This window comes from Hyperolius riggenbachi, chromosome 3 (assembly GCF_040937935.1).
Source record: "Hyperolius riggenbachi isolate aHypRig1 chromosome 3, aHypRig1.pri, whole genome shotgun sequence".
NCBI classification, from domain to species: domain Eukaryota; kingdom Metazoa; phylum Chordata; class Amphibia; order Anura; family Hyperoliidae; genus Hyperolius; species Hyperolius riggenbachi.
The window spans coordinates 88,669,931-88,688,507 of record NC_090648.1 but is presented as its reverse complement, the minus strand read 5'-3'; the positions used below and the strand labels follow the sequence as shown (position 1 = coordinate 88,688,507).

At 45.8% G+C, this 18,577-nt stretch overlaps 1 protein-coding gene across 5 annotated transcripts in view; it reads right to left on the bottom strand.

Moving 5' to 3' along the window:
- The window catches only part of ADGRL1 (adhesion G protein-coupled receptor L1), a 652,811-nt gene that overhangs the window by 124,301 nt on the left and 509,933 nt on the right, over positions 1-18,577 (bottom strand). For all 5 annotated transcript variants that reach the window (XM_068274518.1, XM_068274520.1, XM_068274519.1 and 2 more), the window contains one exon: positions 12,489-13,307. In XM_068274518.1, the coding sequence (XP_068130619.1) occupies positions 12,489-13,307 (819 nt within the window). The remainder of the gene's footprint in view (positions 1-12,488; positions 13,308-18,577) is intronic.

Here is an 18,577-nt window from a genome sequence, read left to right as displayed (position 1 = left end):
TTTCATGTGCAAATGAGGAGTACATATTATTTGGGCGCCGGGCAGTTCGGCAAAGGGCAAGCTGAATAACGGCTCTCCCTGCTGCCACTAAACTCCATGGCGGCGTTAAATATCATTCCTCCTTTGAGTTAACGCAAGTCGGAGGGAGATGTAATTCGGGGTCCGGCAACCGCCGGAGCCCTGAATTACCATTACGTGGGGGGTGCGCAGCAAAGCTTTGCTGCTATGCCGATGCCGATGCCCAGCTTCGGCGCTTAGCGCCACAAGCTGAAGAAACCTGCTTCACAAAAAGTATTGTACTGCCTTCTTTACACTGGAAACAATTGCACATGATCACTTGTCTGGAAAGCAAGACTTTACGACAATGGTCAGAGTGGCTAGAATTGTTCCTTTTTGCCTGACTCTGGCATGTGTCCAAAGTCACAAAGGCAGACCACCCATTGTCATTCCATAAAGGTAACCTGAGATGAAGGATATAAAAAAATTGATACTTACCTGGGGCTTCCTCCAGCTCCATGACCATACTGCCTCCCTTGCCATCCTCCCAGGTGGCTCTGTTCGCCCACTATCAGCCCTGGTAATGTTCTCGTCACGTCACGTCATCGGCTCTTCTGTGCATGCGTGGCTCGGCCGCATGCCCCTTGCGTTCATTCTGCACTTATGCAGTACCACCTATGCATGCTCAGAAGAGCCCCACTGACGCGACCGAAAGAAAATTACCGGGGCCGACAGCGGGTGAATGGAGCCAACCGGGAGGACGGCAATGGAGGCAGCGTGGTCATGGGGCTGGAGGAAGCTCCAGGTAAGTAACCATTCTTGAACACCCTTCACATCAGGTTCTCTTTAAAAGGAAACTGAAGCAAGAGGGATATGGAGGCTGCCATATTTATTTCCTTATAAGCAATCCTGCTGCTCATACTGGCATCAGTATTGTCTGAATCACACACCCGAAACAAGCATGTGGCTAATTTAACAGAAACACCTGATCTGCATGCTTGTTCCCGTTTTATGGCTAAAAGTATTGGAGGCAGAGAATCAGCAGGACTGCCTGGCAACTTGTATTGTTAAAAATGAAAGAAATATGTCATTTTTTCAGTTTTGCGTCCATCACTATTTATAAGCCCGCAAATTAAATAATAACAGTATCATACCCTCTTGACATACCTATTAAAAAAAAGTTCAGCACCTAAGGCAACTATTTATGTATATTTTTTTTCTAATGTAAATTTTTTTTATAACATACAGTATAAAAAAAATGTTTGGGTACTATGGGGGAGTGGGGCAGGGAAATTGTTATTTTTAGATGTAAGTGTAAGTATTTTTATTAAATAAAATGTGTTGTGATGTAGTTTTACTATTTGGCCACAAGATGTCCTCAGTCATTATTTACAATTCGCGTACGTAAGGACGAGAATCGGAAATCATGCGTGGCAGTGTAACAGCCGGAAGATACAATGATGCAGGCATATAATAGATGCCAGCGTTCATTGACTCAACTGCGTTCCCATTCATTCATCTCCCCACTAACCGGCGGTAACGGTAGCCCGCACGGTAGCGAGCGCAAGAGCGAGCGGCGGCCGCCTGCTCCCAAAGACTAATTTTCGCGGCCCTGGGACTTCAAGTGAAGTTTCTCAGGACGTGATTATACTGCACCTGGTGCATTAAATAGTTAATCCAGCTTACATACAGCATGTTCGAGATGTTTTCCAATTTTCAGCACAAAGTATGGGTCTGTGTGCGGTTCTACATGCGGGAGGACTGGGACAAGTATGTGAATCAGCAATAATAAACATCACAGGGGGGGACTAAGCTGATCTGTAGCACAGGAGACCTCTGCAGACAGTGTTGTATGCTATCACCACCCCATGCAGTCTATGATTGGTTTTACATTGATTCGTGGTGTGCCTGTGTGTACAGATAGGCAGCTGAAAGCATAACCATATCATGAAACAATATACAGGTGAGAGTTACAGCTTTAACACTTGACTTAGCTAAAATTAGAAAACCATTTCCACGATTGCCCTCCTACTGGGCCGCTCCATCTGAAGTCTGAAGCAGAGCACAGAATTATTTTGTGAAAAGGGACAGCTTGTTTGTCCATCCATGTCGTGTCTGCTAGCAGTGGTGTCACCTGACGTTACATCCGTTAGTTCAGCAATAATCATATCTGGGTGTCTGGCGACATCTCACCACCTGGCACCCCAACTGCCTCAGCTGCTGCATTCTTCTTGACATCATTCCTAAAACCGCTACCTCCCTCCATATAGTTTTGTCCCTCTTGTCTTTATTAAAGAGAACCAGACGAACATCGGGTTCAAAAACACATACTTACCTAAAGAGACCTGTCCTCCACTGCTCGCCAGGTTCCTCCAGCTTGCGCTCCTTTTATGGCAAGCTGCAGCTGTGCGAGTTCAGCCATGCCTGCTCAGTAATGGCTCCGGCTTATTGGGACGGTGTGTGGCCATACTCGTGCAGGCTCAGTATGGCCGCTCTTGTGCTTGAAGAGGAGCACAGTCCCAATTACCAACAAGTCCTTTTCAGTTATCTTTGGAGGGTCCGCACTCGGCAACAGGGGACCGGAGGACAGCAAGGGAATCCTCAATAGGATCCAGAGGCTTCCCTCTTCTTAGGTAATTATGCAAGTTGTACCCAAGTGTTGGCTCAGTTACACTTTAAAGGAAACACAAGGTAAGAGTGAAATGGAGGCTGCCATATTTATTACCTTTTAAACAAGCATCAATGCAAGTTGCCTGGCTGTACCAATCAGTGGCATAGCTAGTGACTATGGGGCCCCATAGCAAAATGATCATGGGGTATTTAGATGTAGGCACCAGGGGCGTAGCAATAGGGGTTGCAGAGGTTGCGACCGCATCTGGGGCCCTTGGGCCAGAGGGGCCCCAAAGGGCAATCCCTCAACTACAGTATTAGCTCTCTATTGGTCCTGTGCTCATAATAATCACTTCATAGATACTTTGAATAGTGTTAATCATTAACAACCTGTTTCCCATCCCCTTCTTGCACCTGTGACACTGTAGTTGCCATTGGCAGGTTTTGGTGCACCGTATCAATTGTTATGTATAGAGTGCTTGGGGGGCCCCATTGTAAAACTTGCATCGGGGCCCACAGCTCCTTAGCTACGCCACTGGTAGGCACTCTTGAGCAATGCCGCCTGCCCCTACCCTATGGATATGAGTTGACTGGGCAATGGCAATCTGAAGTGTATCTGCCCGCCTCAGGGATAAATCAATATATTGGGGAGTCCTGTCAGGGCTAGAGGTCCATCAATCCTCTTTGAAGATCCAAACAGTAAACAACATTCCCAGTCGGACTCGACCCTGCTCGGATGTTTATCCAATCTTTATTACATGTAGATATATCAGTAGCAGTAGTACAAGAGCATCACGACAGCATACATGACGTTTCGGGCAAAGGCCCTTTCATGTATGCTGTCGTGATGCTCTTGTACTACTGCTACTGATATATCTACATGTAGGGATGGTCGGAAATGCCAATTTCCGATTCCGCGGTAAATCCGCATTCCGCCATTGCCAAATACCGATTCCGCTTTCCGCTACCAATTTCCGCATTCCGATGCGGAATTTCCGCCGGAAATCGCGGAAATTCCGCCCGACTTTAACATCGATTTTCTCAAAAACTATAAGGTCTTTTTGAAAACCTTTTTTTGTATCTTGTTCAGGAGATTCTGTTTAACAAACCCTGAAAATTTGGTGTTTCTAGGCCTTACGGGGGCTTTGCTATTAACCGCTAAAGTCCGTGGATTTTTACTGTAATGTAAATGCAGAAAATGGGCAGATGCAGATTTTCTGCATTTTACATTACAGTAAAAATCCGCCGACTTTAGCGGTTAATAGCAAAGCCCCCGTAAGTCCTAGAAACACCAATTTTACAGGGTTTATTAAACAGAATCTCCTGAACAAGATGCAAAAAAAGTTTTCAAAAAGACCTTATAGTTTTTGAGAAAATCGATGTTAAAGTCGGGCGGAATTTCCGCGATTTCCGGCGGAAATCCGCCTAATGCACTTGCATTACCGATTTCCGCATTCCGATGCGGAAATGCAATTTCCGATCGGAATTTCGGAAATTGCATTTCCGCGGAATCCGAATGAGCATCCCTATCTACATGTAATAAAGATTGGATAAACATCCGAGCAGGGTCGAGTCCTACTGGGAATGTTGTTTGCTGTTTGACTGGGCAATGTACATTTCGATGCAATGTACATTGTGTATAGTCTATGTGCATGAGACAAAGTCTCTGTGCCCATGGAAAAACAAAAGAAAGTTAACCCCCTGATGGTCTACTAAAAACCGCCAGGGGGGAGCAGAGCAGAATTAAAAAAAAAATTTTTTAAATCATGTAGCGAGCCCAGGGCTCGCTACATGATAGCCGCTGTGCAGCGGCATCCCCCTGCCCTCTTCGATCGCCTCAGCGCGGCGAGTGGCGGCGGCTAATCGGCGCGGAGCAGCGGCGATCAGAGTGCACACACAGCTAGCAAAGTGCTAGCTGCGTGTTGCAAAAAAAAAAAGTGTGCAAATCGGCCCAGCAGGGCCTGAGAAATCCTCCTGCGCGGCATAGCTTGTGCTCAGCACGGGCTTACCGCTAGGGAGGTTAAGAGTGAACACATCAAGTACCACCTGGGCCCCCTCATATTGCAGTTGCTATGGCTATTGCTATGCCCCTATGTCCCCCTAAATCTTAGCCATAGACCCTAAACAAACATGCAGATGTTTCTGAAAAAAATTGACAAGATTAGGTGCATGCTTGTTTCAGGCTTGTGACTGAGACACTAGTAGGCCAGAGGATCCGCAGGGCTGCCAGGCAACTGGGATTGTATAATAAGAAATACATATGGCAGCCTCCATATCCCTCTCACTTCATGTTCACTTTAAGGAAGAATAAACATCTCTATAATGACCACCTAGGCAGTCATGTGGCTCTGCTGTTCACTAAATCCTACCCCGGCTCCATGTATTATGTAAAGCACTACGAAAGGTGTTATTCTATAAAAAAATAATAATAATAATTTGATTGGTCCATATTCAAGCTGCATAGATTTGGGTAACAGCATATCTCTAAACATTTTGAGACAACAAAGAGGACACCTCTTGGACACGCCCCTGCCACACCCCTAGCCACGCCCCCATTACTCCCTAGTTAGGCATACCATAAAGCATTCGTAAGCAAAAGATGTCATTTTAAAATTCAAACCACACTGGTCCTTTTCATCGCAATTACTTTTCCGTCAATATAACATTTGAAAATAAGAAATAGATCAATTTAAAAGCCAAGAATCAAGTTTAGAGCCAAATAGCAGCTTCAATAGAGTTATCCTTTCTGAGATTAGTGGGCTGCTTTTGACCTCAGCCGGCAGAACTCGTTGTGCTGTAAATTCTTGGAATGCTTTCATCTCTCTCTCTGCTAGCAGAAAATATAGAAACTAAAGGCAGAAGTCCTCTGTTATTGTCTCGCACTGCCCCCTAGTGACATGTGGCCATAAATACACATTCTAGCAGTACTCATGAGAAGCAAGGAAATATAGCAAGTAAGAAATAAAAACATGTGCTAAAATAAATTGCTCTGGAGCACTTGCAAGTCTCTAAATAAATTGGCTGCTAGAGGGTTCAATACATTTTCAGTACAAAATGACATACATTTATATAGATCTTTACCTCATTACTGAAAGAGGGAAAAAATGAGGAAGAAAGAGGGACAGAGGAACTGGGTTTAACCTCTTCAGGACCATAGGCATGCACCCCCCCCCCCCAGTGACCAAGCTATTTTTTGCAATTTAGGCCACTGCAGCTTTGAGGCCTCGCTGCAGGGCCGTACAACTCAGCACACAAGTGATCCCCCCCTTTCTGCCCACCAACAGAGCTCTCTGTTGGTGGGGTCTGATCCCTGCTGTTTATTTATTTGTTGTTTTTTTTACAATAAATGTTTTTATTTTTTAAAATTATTTTATAATAACCCCGCCCTCCTTACCCCCGCTAGCCAATGACAGCAATCGGCTTATGACAGCCGATCGCTCCTGTGCCTCCACAGGGGACAGCCGAGTGACAAGGCTGTCCCCAGTACAGTGCTGCCTTAGATCGCAGCGCTGTACAGTGTAAATAGACAGCGGTTTCACCATCTAACAGTCTCCTAGCAGCAATCACCGTTGGGAGACTGACGACGGAGCGCAGTTCCGGCATTGAAGCGGAGATGAGCGCGCATCTGTGCGCGCGCATCTCCGGCAAAACACTCCCCCAGGACTTGACGCCAATCAGCGTTAGGAGGTTCTGGAGGAGCCACGCCCATCGACGTGACGTGGTCATTAGAAGGTTAAAAAGAGGGACTGTCTCTCCAAAAACAACTTAGAATTATCTGCATCTTATTGACCACTCCAATTCCTATCTCGAGTAATAGAAAATGGTTTGGATTTAGTCATAATATATTTTATTAGTGTGTCAAAGCCTAAACAAAATGTCTTCCTGTGTATGACACGACAGGCACAGAGCAGTGCAGCCGTTCCTTATAAGACAACCAGCCACAAGTGTCTCTGACAATCTTTCGAGAAAAAACACACATAAACGTCCTTAAAAATCAGGAGACAGTGACAGCCATGAGACAATATTTGTTTAACAATGCCATTGCAGAGGAAGATTCTGAGAGAGGGCAAGGCTTGTACAGTAGGTCATGGATCTGTGTGTACAGTAGGACGAATGATGGGCAGGAGAGAAAAAGGATGAGCGCTACAGCAGAAAGGAAGAATTAACAGCCAGTGAAGCATAAAAAAGAGCTCTGGCACATAAAGTGAACCTGTCACGTCACAAAATACGACTAGGCTAACTGTCCTGACACAGAGTATACATCTTCTGGTGTCTGCAAGTACCTGTGATAATCTCCAGACAGATCGGGCATGAACAGAGGGGCTGAAAGAAGATCCATAAGAACACACAGGCCTCCATAAGAGAGCTTGGAGGACCGAGGACTACTAAGTTAGGGCTGGCTGTGTGCAGAAAAGGATTGTGGACAAAATAGGGGGGGGGGGGGGATTTTGAATCAGGTAAAAAGGGAGCAGGAGCCCTTGTGGAATAAAAGCCGCATTTAGCTGCAAACAACGGAAATTTGGGCGCATGTTGGGCGCTATCGAGCGACGAAATTTACAGTTTTAGCCGCAAATTGCAGATTTTGTAATGCGGCAAAGAAGTTGGCGCCCAATAGCGGCCACTATGCAATGCAGCAATTTGCATTTCCACAAACCCCCGGCGCTCCCGATGCCTACGGGTGCCGAAATTTACCCTGCTTGTCAGTAATCCAGCGCCTCCAGGTGCCCAAATGTAACTTCTTTGCCACATATTGTGGCTTTGTGGTGGGGGAGGTTAAGGTTTAGGGGGTAGGGTTAGGTGCAGGGGCCTTTAAGTGTGTGTATGGGGGGGGAGTTAGTGTTAGGAGTAGGTGGGGAGTGGTTTGTGGTAGGAGTTGGTTGGGTGGTGGTTAGTGTTAGGCATAGATGGGGGGGTTCATGTGAGAGCTGGGGTACCGACGGTAAATAGAATATCTCTAAAATTACTGATATTGCACTATAGCAGATAGTAGAATATCGTTAAAATTACAGATACAGTATGTTACTACCGTTTTTCCACACATAGATGCCATTTACCATATGTTGTTTATTAGTAAGTAGAGATGGCTATCGGTTCGCTGGCGGAGAGTATCCGGCGAACTTCCGCTGTTCGCGTTCCCCCGCGAACTGCGAACATAGGGTGTGTTCGATCGGCCCCCTATAGATCATCATGGAGCCAAACTTTCACCCCTTACAGCACAATCAGCAGACACATGGCAGCCAATCAGCTAGCACCCCCTCCTGAACCTCTCACTACCCTATCAAAAAGCCATTCTCTGGTGGCTGCTGACTGTTAGTGAGAGCAGGGTCAAACTTGCTGCAGATAGGCAGGGAAAGCATTAGCTAGGCCTGTGTTCTTGTTCCTCACTTGCTGTGAAAGCACCCCAAACAACCCTTTTGAGGGCTAGCACATTGGTCTTCTTTGTTTTTTTGTGTGTGTGACACTCCACAGCCCACTGACACCCAGAGCTGTGTTCACACTACTGCTGTTGCTACATTAAGTTGCACGCACAGTACCACTCCTGTGCATTATTATTACACTGTATACTGATAGCGTGACAGATAATAATGGCGCACAGCGCCAGGGGAATGAAAATGGTGCAGCATAGACTTATATTATATAACGCTATTTAGTGTTATAAGTGTTAAAAGATGGCGCAGGCAGTGTGCCTTACACTTATAACGCTAAATAGCGTTATATGTGTTAAAAAATGCAGAGGGCAGAGGAAGTCGGGGGGGGGGGGGGGGGGGAGAGGCAGCGGACACTGGAGGGCATAGGCAGCGGAGGAAGATGTGTGCAATATGCATACATTACCTTGTCCCGGGCCGCCGATCGCTCCTTCCCTCTGCCCCTTCACTTCTTCCATTAGTTTGCTGTAGTCCTGCAGCCGGCCAATCACCATGTGGCTTCAGTCTCCGCATGGTGATTGGCCGGCTGCAGGACTACAGCAAACAAACTAGGAAGTGAAGGAGCGGAGGGAAGGAGTGATCGCCAGCTGGGACAAGGTAATGTATGCATATTACACACATCCTCCACTGATGCCTTTTCCCTCCAGTGTACCCGTTGCCTCTCTCCCCCCAACCCCCGCTGCCTATACTAGCCCCCCTGCATTTTTTAATAGCGCACCGTTCTGCAATAAATGTATCATAAAACGCTATTTACCGTTTTAATGTGCCATTTTTAGATGGACGCACTGATAGTACTGTTGCATTTCTCTGTGTGTGACACTCCACAGCCCACTGACACCCAGACCTGTGCATAATGTGATTTCTGCCCATTAGGGATTAAAACCCGACTTTGAATCAACTCCATAATTTTTGGTGGGGCTTTTGGCATGGATCCCCCTCCGGCATGCCCCTGTTTAGGTGTTAGACCCCTTGAAACAATATTTCCATCACTTGTGTGGCCAGAAACAGTCTTTGTAGATTTTAAAAATAGTCTGCCTATTAAAGTCTATGGCGGTTCGCAGGGTTTGCCTTTTCGTGAACATTTGCGGAAGTTCAAGTTAGCTGTTTGCAAACTGTTCCAGGACACTCAATAAATCCTTATCAGCTTTGTAACCACTTTGTATCGGCTTTATCAGCTTTGTAAGTGATGTGAGTGCATGTAGGATATGTTGATGTGGTTTTGCCAAATTTTATAAATGTATTTAAAGACAACCCGAGGTGGGTTTGAAGAATATTATCTGCATACAGAGGCTGGATCTGCCTATACAGCCCAGCCTCTGTTGCTATCCCAAACCCCACTAAGGTCCCCCTGCACTCTGCAATCCCTCATAAATCACAGCCACGCTGCTGACAAACAGCTTGTCAGAGCTGGCTGTGTTTATCTCTATAGTGTCAGTCTGCTGCTCTCCCCGCCTCCTGCAGAACTCCAGTCCCCGCCTGCATCCCTTCCCTCCCTGCTGATTGGAGGGAAGGGACAGGGGCAGGGACCGGAGCTATGCAGGAGGCGGGGGAGCAGCTGAGACTGACACTACAGATGTAAACACAGCCTCACAGCACGGCTGTGATTTATGAGGGATTGCAGAGTGCAGGGGGACCTTAGTGGGGTTTGGGATAGCAACAGAGGCTGGGCTGTATAGGCAGGTCCAGCCTCTGTATGCAGATAACATTCTTTAAACACACCTCGGGTTCTCTTTAATGGTTACAGTGTTTGTTTAGTTTAGTTTTGATATAGCAAATCTGAATACATTTACGGAAAGTGTCAGTCTTGACCCACTGGTGTGTAGGTTGGGATTATTATTATCCCATGGGATTATGTAAATTAGTAGTTTATTGTTTAGAAAGGGAAGTATCCTTTACATTCTGCCCCAGTGACACCATGGCTTCTCATTTCTCTGCCATCAGCCCAAGGAGGCACCTGGACATGAACTAGGGGTTGCTATTTGTAAAAGAGAATGCTGCAAATTCGTAGCAACACATGAAAGCAGAAGAGGGCTGTACACAAAAGAGAGATCCTGCACTACATGGGTGTTACACATGGAAGAGGGGGCTGCACAGGGAAGGGGCCTTGGCTGTCATGTGACCCCAGGAGGTTGCTGAGGAAAAACAGCAAAGAACAGCACTGAAAACCTGACAGGTTCTATCTCTTTCTTCCTCTTACAAAAAATAAGTAACGTGGAAACACTATAAACTACAAGAAATCCATTGTGCCTTTTTTACGAATGCAAGGAGGAAAACCGCCTGAACTGAAAACAATTCTAACAATTCTAACCAAGCTGAAAATTAAATATCGGGTGGTTACAGGAGCATGGTAAGTAAGGCTGAACACAAAGACCAAAGCCTATCAATTCCAACCGGTTCTAAGCCTAACAAGTATTATAATACTGCAGCGGTCTCGGTAATCTGCTGCTGATTATAGAACAGCCAGTACACTTCCAATCTCTTCCTTTAGCTGCTGTCATTCTGCTGCTGTTATAATTCTGGTACAATGTGAAAGTCTGGGATGCCGTCTGAATGCTGAAGACAAGACGGCTGGATTGGAAGCGCTGGTTCAGATTCAGGTCTATTTTTAATGCCTGTAGTGTAGAATATACCATCCCTTGCATTCATTCGCTACCCAGCGCTTTGCATACGTGAAATTAAGGTGACAGGAAATTTGGGCGCCAGGACATAGCCAATAGTAGAATATCCGTAACATTAAGGCCTCTTGCACGCTGCATGCATTTCCGATTCTGATTCCGCTTTTTAATCGGTTTTTACCTCCGATTCCGATTTTTAATCTTTACTGCATGCTGCATTTTTTGATCCGTTTTTCTTTTAAATGTACGCGACAGGTGCGCACCTGAGAGGGGAGATTAAGCTGTCATATGACAGCTGATATCTCCCCTCAGTGATCAGAAGCCATTCGCGTATGGCTTCTGATCACATGATCACTATAATCGCCGGCGGATCATAGTGATCACTGTGACAGCTGCGGCGGTAGGAGGGGAAAAAGAGAATCCACTCACCTCCCTGACATTCCCTAGCGATCGTCGCTCCCCACCGCTCTGACCGGCATCACCGCTCGCTCTGACATCAGTGCCGGGTCCCGGCGAGTCAGTACGAGCGGGGATGCCGGCCGGAGCAGAGAGGTCTACTGCGGCTTATCGCTGGAGCCTGGGAGGTGAGTAAAGGCTGCTGTATACAGGGGGGACACCTGGACACACAGGGGACACGATGCCCAGTAAGCCCCAGCAGGGATTCGGGTACCTGACCCTCCCAAACGCGCCCCCCCCCCCCCCCCGCATGCAAATTCGCCTGGTCCTTAAGGGGGGTTAGGTGGCCGGTCCCCAAAGATTTAAGTTTCAGTGTTAATGTGCTCCTGCCGTCTATTCAAAGCTGAGGATCAGAACTAATTAGACACTTTGATCTGGCTAAACACACACAGAACACAGAGCAGTGGATTTCTTCAGCAACTAAATGTTAAATAAAGACTTTTCATTGTGTGCTGTGCAAGAGTTCAGTTGCCATTTAACTTTTTGTAACCAGCTTTGTAGATTTATATTACCAATTCCTACTTAGTCCTTTCCAGCTTAAGGGAACCTTAACTGAACGGGGGGTATAGAGTTTTACTTACCTGGGGCTATTACCAGCCCCCTGCAGCAGTCCTGTGCCCTCGGCGCCGCTCTGGAATCCTCTGGTCCCCCACTGTCACTTAGTTTCGTTTTTGACGACTCACCAGTCGCTGGCCGCCATGCGTATTATTGGACGCATTCACCAATGCAATTAGCGCTATTGCGGACCGCAACGCGTACAAAAATACGCATTGCTGCATATCTACGCATGCGGAATGCGGCAACGCGTATTTTTGTACGCGTTGCGGTCCGCAATAGCGCTAATTGCATTGGTGAATGCTTCCAATAATACGCATGGCGGCCGGCGACTGGTGAGTCGTCAAAAACGAAACTAAGTGACAGCGGGGGACCAGAGGATTCCAGAGCGGCGCCGAGGGCACAGGGCTGCTGCAGGGGGCTGGCAATAGCCCCAGGTAAGTAAAACTCTATACCCCCCGTTCAGTTAAGGTTCCCTTTAGCAAGTAACAATCAACTTTTTCCCCAGTTCAGGTGTGCTTTTAGAAACATTGCTGTTTTAGTCCCATGTGTACAAGACTTAAATGACATTTGTATTCTCACTAGCTGCCCAGGGTAATTGTTTCACTTTTGTTTTAGCTTTCCTTGTATGTATTTTGATAGAGTAGCTTTGGTGTCTTTTGTAGATCTCAATGTCAGTGAATACCCTCAATTCAACACAGCAGTCTAAACAAGAGCTACATAAACAGAACATTTCCAAACCAATTACAGATTGAAACATAAAAAGACAAACTTGACTCTAGGTTCATCATTATTAACCAAGATTTTTTTTTTAAGCCAAACAACTTACCCTCTGCTGGGTCAGGTGGGCCAAATCTCAGTGCATAGCGCACCAGAAAGTAGTTGTTCCAAACATAGAGCTGTCCATCCCTTGGGTTATAGTCCACAGATGAAACATACTGGTATGGGTTGGGAAAATCCAGTCCAACTGCACCATTGGTACCCAATGGTTCCTCCCTGTTGCGATGTGTGTTGAAGGCATACTCCAGACGGTTGCCTGCTGATTCATTATCATCGTCTGCATACACTGATCTCAACACATACAGGACCCCACATGCCATAAAAGCATTCGATGCAGAGCGCTTATCATAAGCTGTCTCCCATGTGCCCTCAAAGCGCAAAGTATATGGGTTGAGCTGGGTGATCACCAGCCTCCCACTATTTGTCTCTGTAGCATAGATAACCCAAAGTCCATTCTCATCCACGGCAAGGTCTATGTCCGTTTTCCCTCCCCACCTGTAGGGGGAAGTATCATGATAGTTTGCTGTGGATATAATTGCTTCTCCACTCTTGATCCGTGTCCTAAGATCGTATTTGACAATGTTGCGTGTACGTTCCTTGTTGTAAAAAGCAGCTCCATCATACACTACGAAACCTGTTCCGTCCACACGACTTGGTAGGCGGTACGTAGTGGTATGACGTCCAGCAGCATAGTCCTCCCATGAGGCATACTCTGTTAGAGTGTCTGTACGGTAGGGAATCCACGGCATGACATAGAGTCGTTCGCCAGCCTGCAACGGATCTCGACACCATGCTCCTGACTGATGCTCAGACTCGTGGGTGGATGTCGGTTCCAGAATTTCCTGTAGCATTCCCGGGCACACGAAAACTGTAAGCAAGGGAACGGGAAGGACAGGACAGAGGGAGGAAGAAAGGAACACAGTAGATGATGGAGGAGAGATGAAGAGGCCATTGGATAAATACACAGAAATTAAAGCAAATTAATGCAAAATTGAAAAAAACAGAAGAGGTCAGGTTGAGGTAAGTATGAAAATGATGGAAAAGAGGCAAAGAAACATCCAAAGTAAAGTTATATGAAATGTTAAAAAGAATATCAAATAGGTCAATGAATGGATTGGACGTAAAGTAGGGAAAGATGGAAATGATGAGATTTGGGGGACAGGAATAAGTTAGGCCAGAAAGTACATGGGAATGGGAGGGAAAGATGAACAGAGGGGCAATATAGAATTGAAAGAAGGAAAGAGACAGGGGTAGGCAGGGAGAGAAAGAAAAACAATTGTGATGAGCTGTGTATACTTTCTGGACCCCCATATAACCCTATGATCATAGGAGGATGAGTCTGGGGGAGTGAGAAGGGTATGACAAGGGAGAAGATTAAGAGAGAGAATCAGAAAAGAAAACCCTCTCCTAATCTCAAAAGCATCTCATACACCTTCCGGTCCCAGCCCATCTGGCCTTCTGAACCTTCTATCTACCCTACATTGGTTCTTCAAGAAAATACTTTCCCTTTCTACTCTCTGTGATACATAGCTACAATTTTTTTGTTTTTTTTTCAATAAAGCTTTATTCTCTTTAAACACTGACACTCTTTGCTCTCTATCTCTCCTGCTGATACTTATTGTAATATAATACCATTCCTGTGCAGTCTTTCCTACATAGCTTAATTGGCTGAACAATCCTCTGACTATAGAACTTTCCTGTTCCTTTTCAAACTAATCTTGTATAAGCTCATTCTGCCTCTATCTCCAAACTTATAATCATTCCCTCCCCCACCTCTCCCTCAGTCCTGAGGACTTCCCTTTTACCCATAGTAACATAGAAATACATATTATCTTTTATTGCCATAACAACGCTGCTAGGGGAGGGAGAAAGAAAAACCTCTGAGGTAAAATAGTGTCCTTTCGGCCAATCACGGACCACAGGTGGTTGACCTCCCCCCATTGAGGATCTCTGTTGCTGCTCAGGCTGGGATCCTGAAAGCTAATTGGGTTAGAGGGGAGCTGATTAAACAGCTGTGAAGTGCGAGATGCAAGAAAGAGAGCTGCTGAGTTGCATCGTGGGTAAATGAGATTGGCATCCACTGTCCTGCTGGACGGAAATATTGATTAAGAGAAAGAAACCCTTGCAGAAAACATATATCCCGTTTATAGGAACATCCTGTTGTGCCAATGCACCCTTTAAAGCAGGGAACCCATTAAAAGAACACCCCCGTTGTAATGAACTCAATTTAGGTTCTTTAAGTCTGTTTTTCCCATGGAAGGACGGCTCAGTTAACTGAAGACCCGATTGAACAGGATCGTAGTGTGTACCCATTACGTGCACAAGGCAGGAACGGCCATTTTCAATGCTCATCCTGCGTAAGTGGGACAAAGGTATGTTACATTTAGTTAATTAGGGTTTGAAGTCGGGAAAATGGCCGCCTCTGCTGTGTACAAGTCATGGGTGTATGGTGGTGGAACAGGCAGAATTGTGAGCTTTCTCTGGGGCTGGAGACAAGTTAAGAAGCAGCAATACAGAAACTATATAGTTCAAAGGTCACTTGGGTTTAACGAGGCAGTTGTGAACATAGTCTCTGGTTTCACCTTTACGATACCACCTAGCGAGTGTTACATATTTTTCAGATACAATAAACCAGGTCACTCCAAAACTACTGTAATTGTTCTGAAGTTTCAGATCCTACATTATCAGCATGCCTTAAAAAAACAACCAAACAAAAAAAAACAAACCTGGGCCTTAATTCTTATATGGTTTATGTGCTAATGGAACCAAGATAGCAGCAAAATAGAGATGCCTCCTGACTGGTTTCTGTACAGTATACTAATAATAAAGTAATCATCCATCTCAGATTACAACGTAATCTGACTGTATATCTAAAAGAAAAGGATCCGCAGAGCTCAAGTGAATAAAAAAAACAGCTTCTCCATTATCTTCAGATGGACACAGGATGCAAAGATATCTGAAGAAACAACTGATGCGTATCGGGCTTACAATCCCCTCTTAGTCATAGCTGAGACTGTATCATGCATGCTAAGCTGCAACCAAAAGCAGCCAATGTACAGTTATTTAGGCACAGGTGACGAACTCCAGTCCTTGAGGTCCATATCCATGCCAGTGTTTAGGATGGACTGAGAAATGGAAAAATGTGTTCTACTTGATGAACCACAATGAACCACACTTCTTCTGATTCAGTCCCATCAATTAATTTGAGCTGTGCCAAAAATGTGTGAGGACCTCTGCCCTTGAGGACTGGAGTTCAACATTCCTGATAGGTCTTCTCATTGTGAGCTCGTAGTATTCTGCAAAAGTATTTTTGGCCATACCTGCATGAAAGTCAATTCAAGCTATTTTTGAAGAGATCTAATGACCAATGCATCAGCTTAGGTCATATGACCTAACTGTTAAGCTAGCCATTTACTGGTTAATAATGGCTTGATCTAGCAAATGATTGATTACTCCCCAATCAGAAATTGATGAGGTAGTAAGTCATTTATATAGCAATTGATCTTCAGCATACATCTGATGGCAAATTATTGAACCATTGCCCCCACTGGCATTGTTCTGCTCAGTGAAGTACATAGCTATATAGGTCTTGATTCCTGACTGCTCTGTACAATCTAGTAGCTGGAAATTTTCCACTGCTCTTGATCACCCTTTGATCAATAAGCTGATCAATTTGAATTTTTGAATCAGAAATGTTGCATGTTTGATCCAAGTGATTAGATTTGCATGAAATACAGACACGTGTATGGCTGAGAGGGACATTTTCAGCCTACAGACTATTGTTCTTCCATGATAGGATCCAGTGATGGATGTGATTATTATGTATGGCAAAGATCTGCTGCTGCTTGTCAGGTAGTTCACAAATGCTGGAAATGCTGGAAAATAGTTAAGAATTCCTATGCCTAAAAACTGAGCTCTGATTTTAGATTTTCAATAAAATGTGTTTAGCTACTTAGTCTTTGGGAATGAGATCTTCTCTTTCTCGAATGTCTCCCCCCGCCCCCAAGACAGTGGGATAGATTCATTAAAGGGAACCCAAGGTGAGAGGGTTATGGAGGCTGCCATATTTTATTTCCTTTTGAGCAACTACAAAGTTGCTTGGCAGTCCTCCTGATAATGCATCTCAAATACTTTTAGCCATAGACCCTGAACAGGCATGCAGCAGATCAGGTGCTCTGACTCAGCTGACTCAGGTTTTACTGGATTTGCCATATGCTTGTTCCAGGGATTTTACTCAGACACCAGTTATGCCATAAGATCAGCAGTGCTGCCAGGTAACTGGCACTGTTTACAAGGAAATAAATATGGCAGCCTCCATTCCCCTCTCACCTTGGGTTCCCATTAAGCAGGTCAAGAAGAACTGGAGCAAACCTAGGGGTGCAGAAATGGGACTGGTGCTCAAATCAACCAATCAGAATTCTTGATTTGGAAATCTGCTTCATTTCTGCCCCGTTCCTGCTCCAGTTTTCCTTGCACTGGTTTTAATAAATCGCCACCAGTGTTTCTGACCCTGCAGTCTATGTACAGTGCATGTTTTGTAGGTAACCTCATGTACGCAGGTGGGGTAATTAGTGTTAGGTGAATTCCACATAGCTGAGACATTATTCACTCATCTGTGCATATGTGAGGTTACTTGCAAAGCATGCATTGGTGGTGGGCTGTGACGGCAGGTTTGGGAGACACTGCTCTACGATAAAAGACTAGAATATTAGATGAAAGACAGACATGCGAAGTGCAATCCAGCTTCCATTGTGCAGCCTCACCAGCGACTGCTGTACAGACATACAAGTCTAGCACCAGGGGTATGTCTATCAGAGGGAGTGGCCATAGGGGCTGCTGGGCCCACCCACAGCGGGTGAATACAATAACAATGATCACCATTACTCCAAGAAGGGTCAGCTTTCAGGCATGAGCCATAGCTCTACAGACATGGCCCACCCCCAACCTTACTTAAAGCGTATCCGAGATGAAAAACTTAAGGTAGCCATACACTGGTCGATTTGCCATCAGATTCGACCAACAGATAGATCCCTCTCTGATCGAATCTGATCAGATAGGGATCGTATGGCTACCTTTACTGCAAACAGATTGTGAACTGATTTCAGCCTGAAACCGTTCACAATCTGTGGTGGTGGTGGTGGTGCTGCTGCTGCCGCCGCTCCCCCCCCCCCTGCATACATTACCTGCTCCGCCGGCGCGACTACCCCCGGTCACCGCTGCTCTGTCTCCGCTCTGGTCTCCGGCCCCGGCATGCTTCACTTCTTCCTGAGAGCACCCTCTACTGTTTAAACTTCCTGCCGGGCAGGAAGAAGTGAAGACCCGGAGACCAGCGCGGAGACGGAGCAGGGGTGACCGAGGGTAGTCGCGCCGGCGGAGCAGGTAATGTATTGCCGCTCTATTGCGTCAGTCGTCGGGCACTCGGAACGCCGCTAGCGACGCGCTCCCTACCCGCGAGCGATCGACGGTAATTTTCCGCACAGAGCGATCGACGGGATCGGACGAAATAGATCGAAATTCGGCGTGTAGCGGGAACGATGTGACAGCAGATTCGATCCCAGTGATCGAATCTGCTGTCGATCTGGCGGGAAACGGCCTAGTGTATGGCCAGCTTAACTATAAAAAGTAACTTGTCTATATATCTTATCTAAAGTATAGATAGTTTACACAGCAAATCTAGCTGCAAACAGCTTCAATAGATTATGATTGATTATTCCTGTGATACAATGACAGCAGCCATGTTGTTTGTAAACATTACACAGAGGCAGGCTTATCTGCATCTTCAGCACTCAGCCTAATCCCCCTTCCTCCTCCTCCTCCTCCCTCCTCCCCTCTGCCTCTGAAATCTCTGGCTAATAATACCTCCCCCTCCTCCTGCCCAGACGGAGCTCCCATGAGCCCTTGCTACTGTCTGATAGTGCCTTGGCTCTCTGAAAACCTGTGGGCGTGGCTTCTTTAGTTTATAGGGAATTAGAGTATTAAAACAAAAACAAAAAAGTATTTGGCTTGAGGAATAACCTATAAACAATAGGAAAGGAACACAAGTATGCAATGAGTAAAAGTTCATCTCGGATCCACTTTAATGAAAAGAGACAGGTGGCAAACAGAGATGGTCTAGGCATTATATTTTTTCAGTTGGCA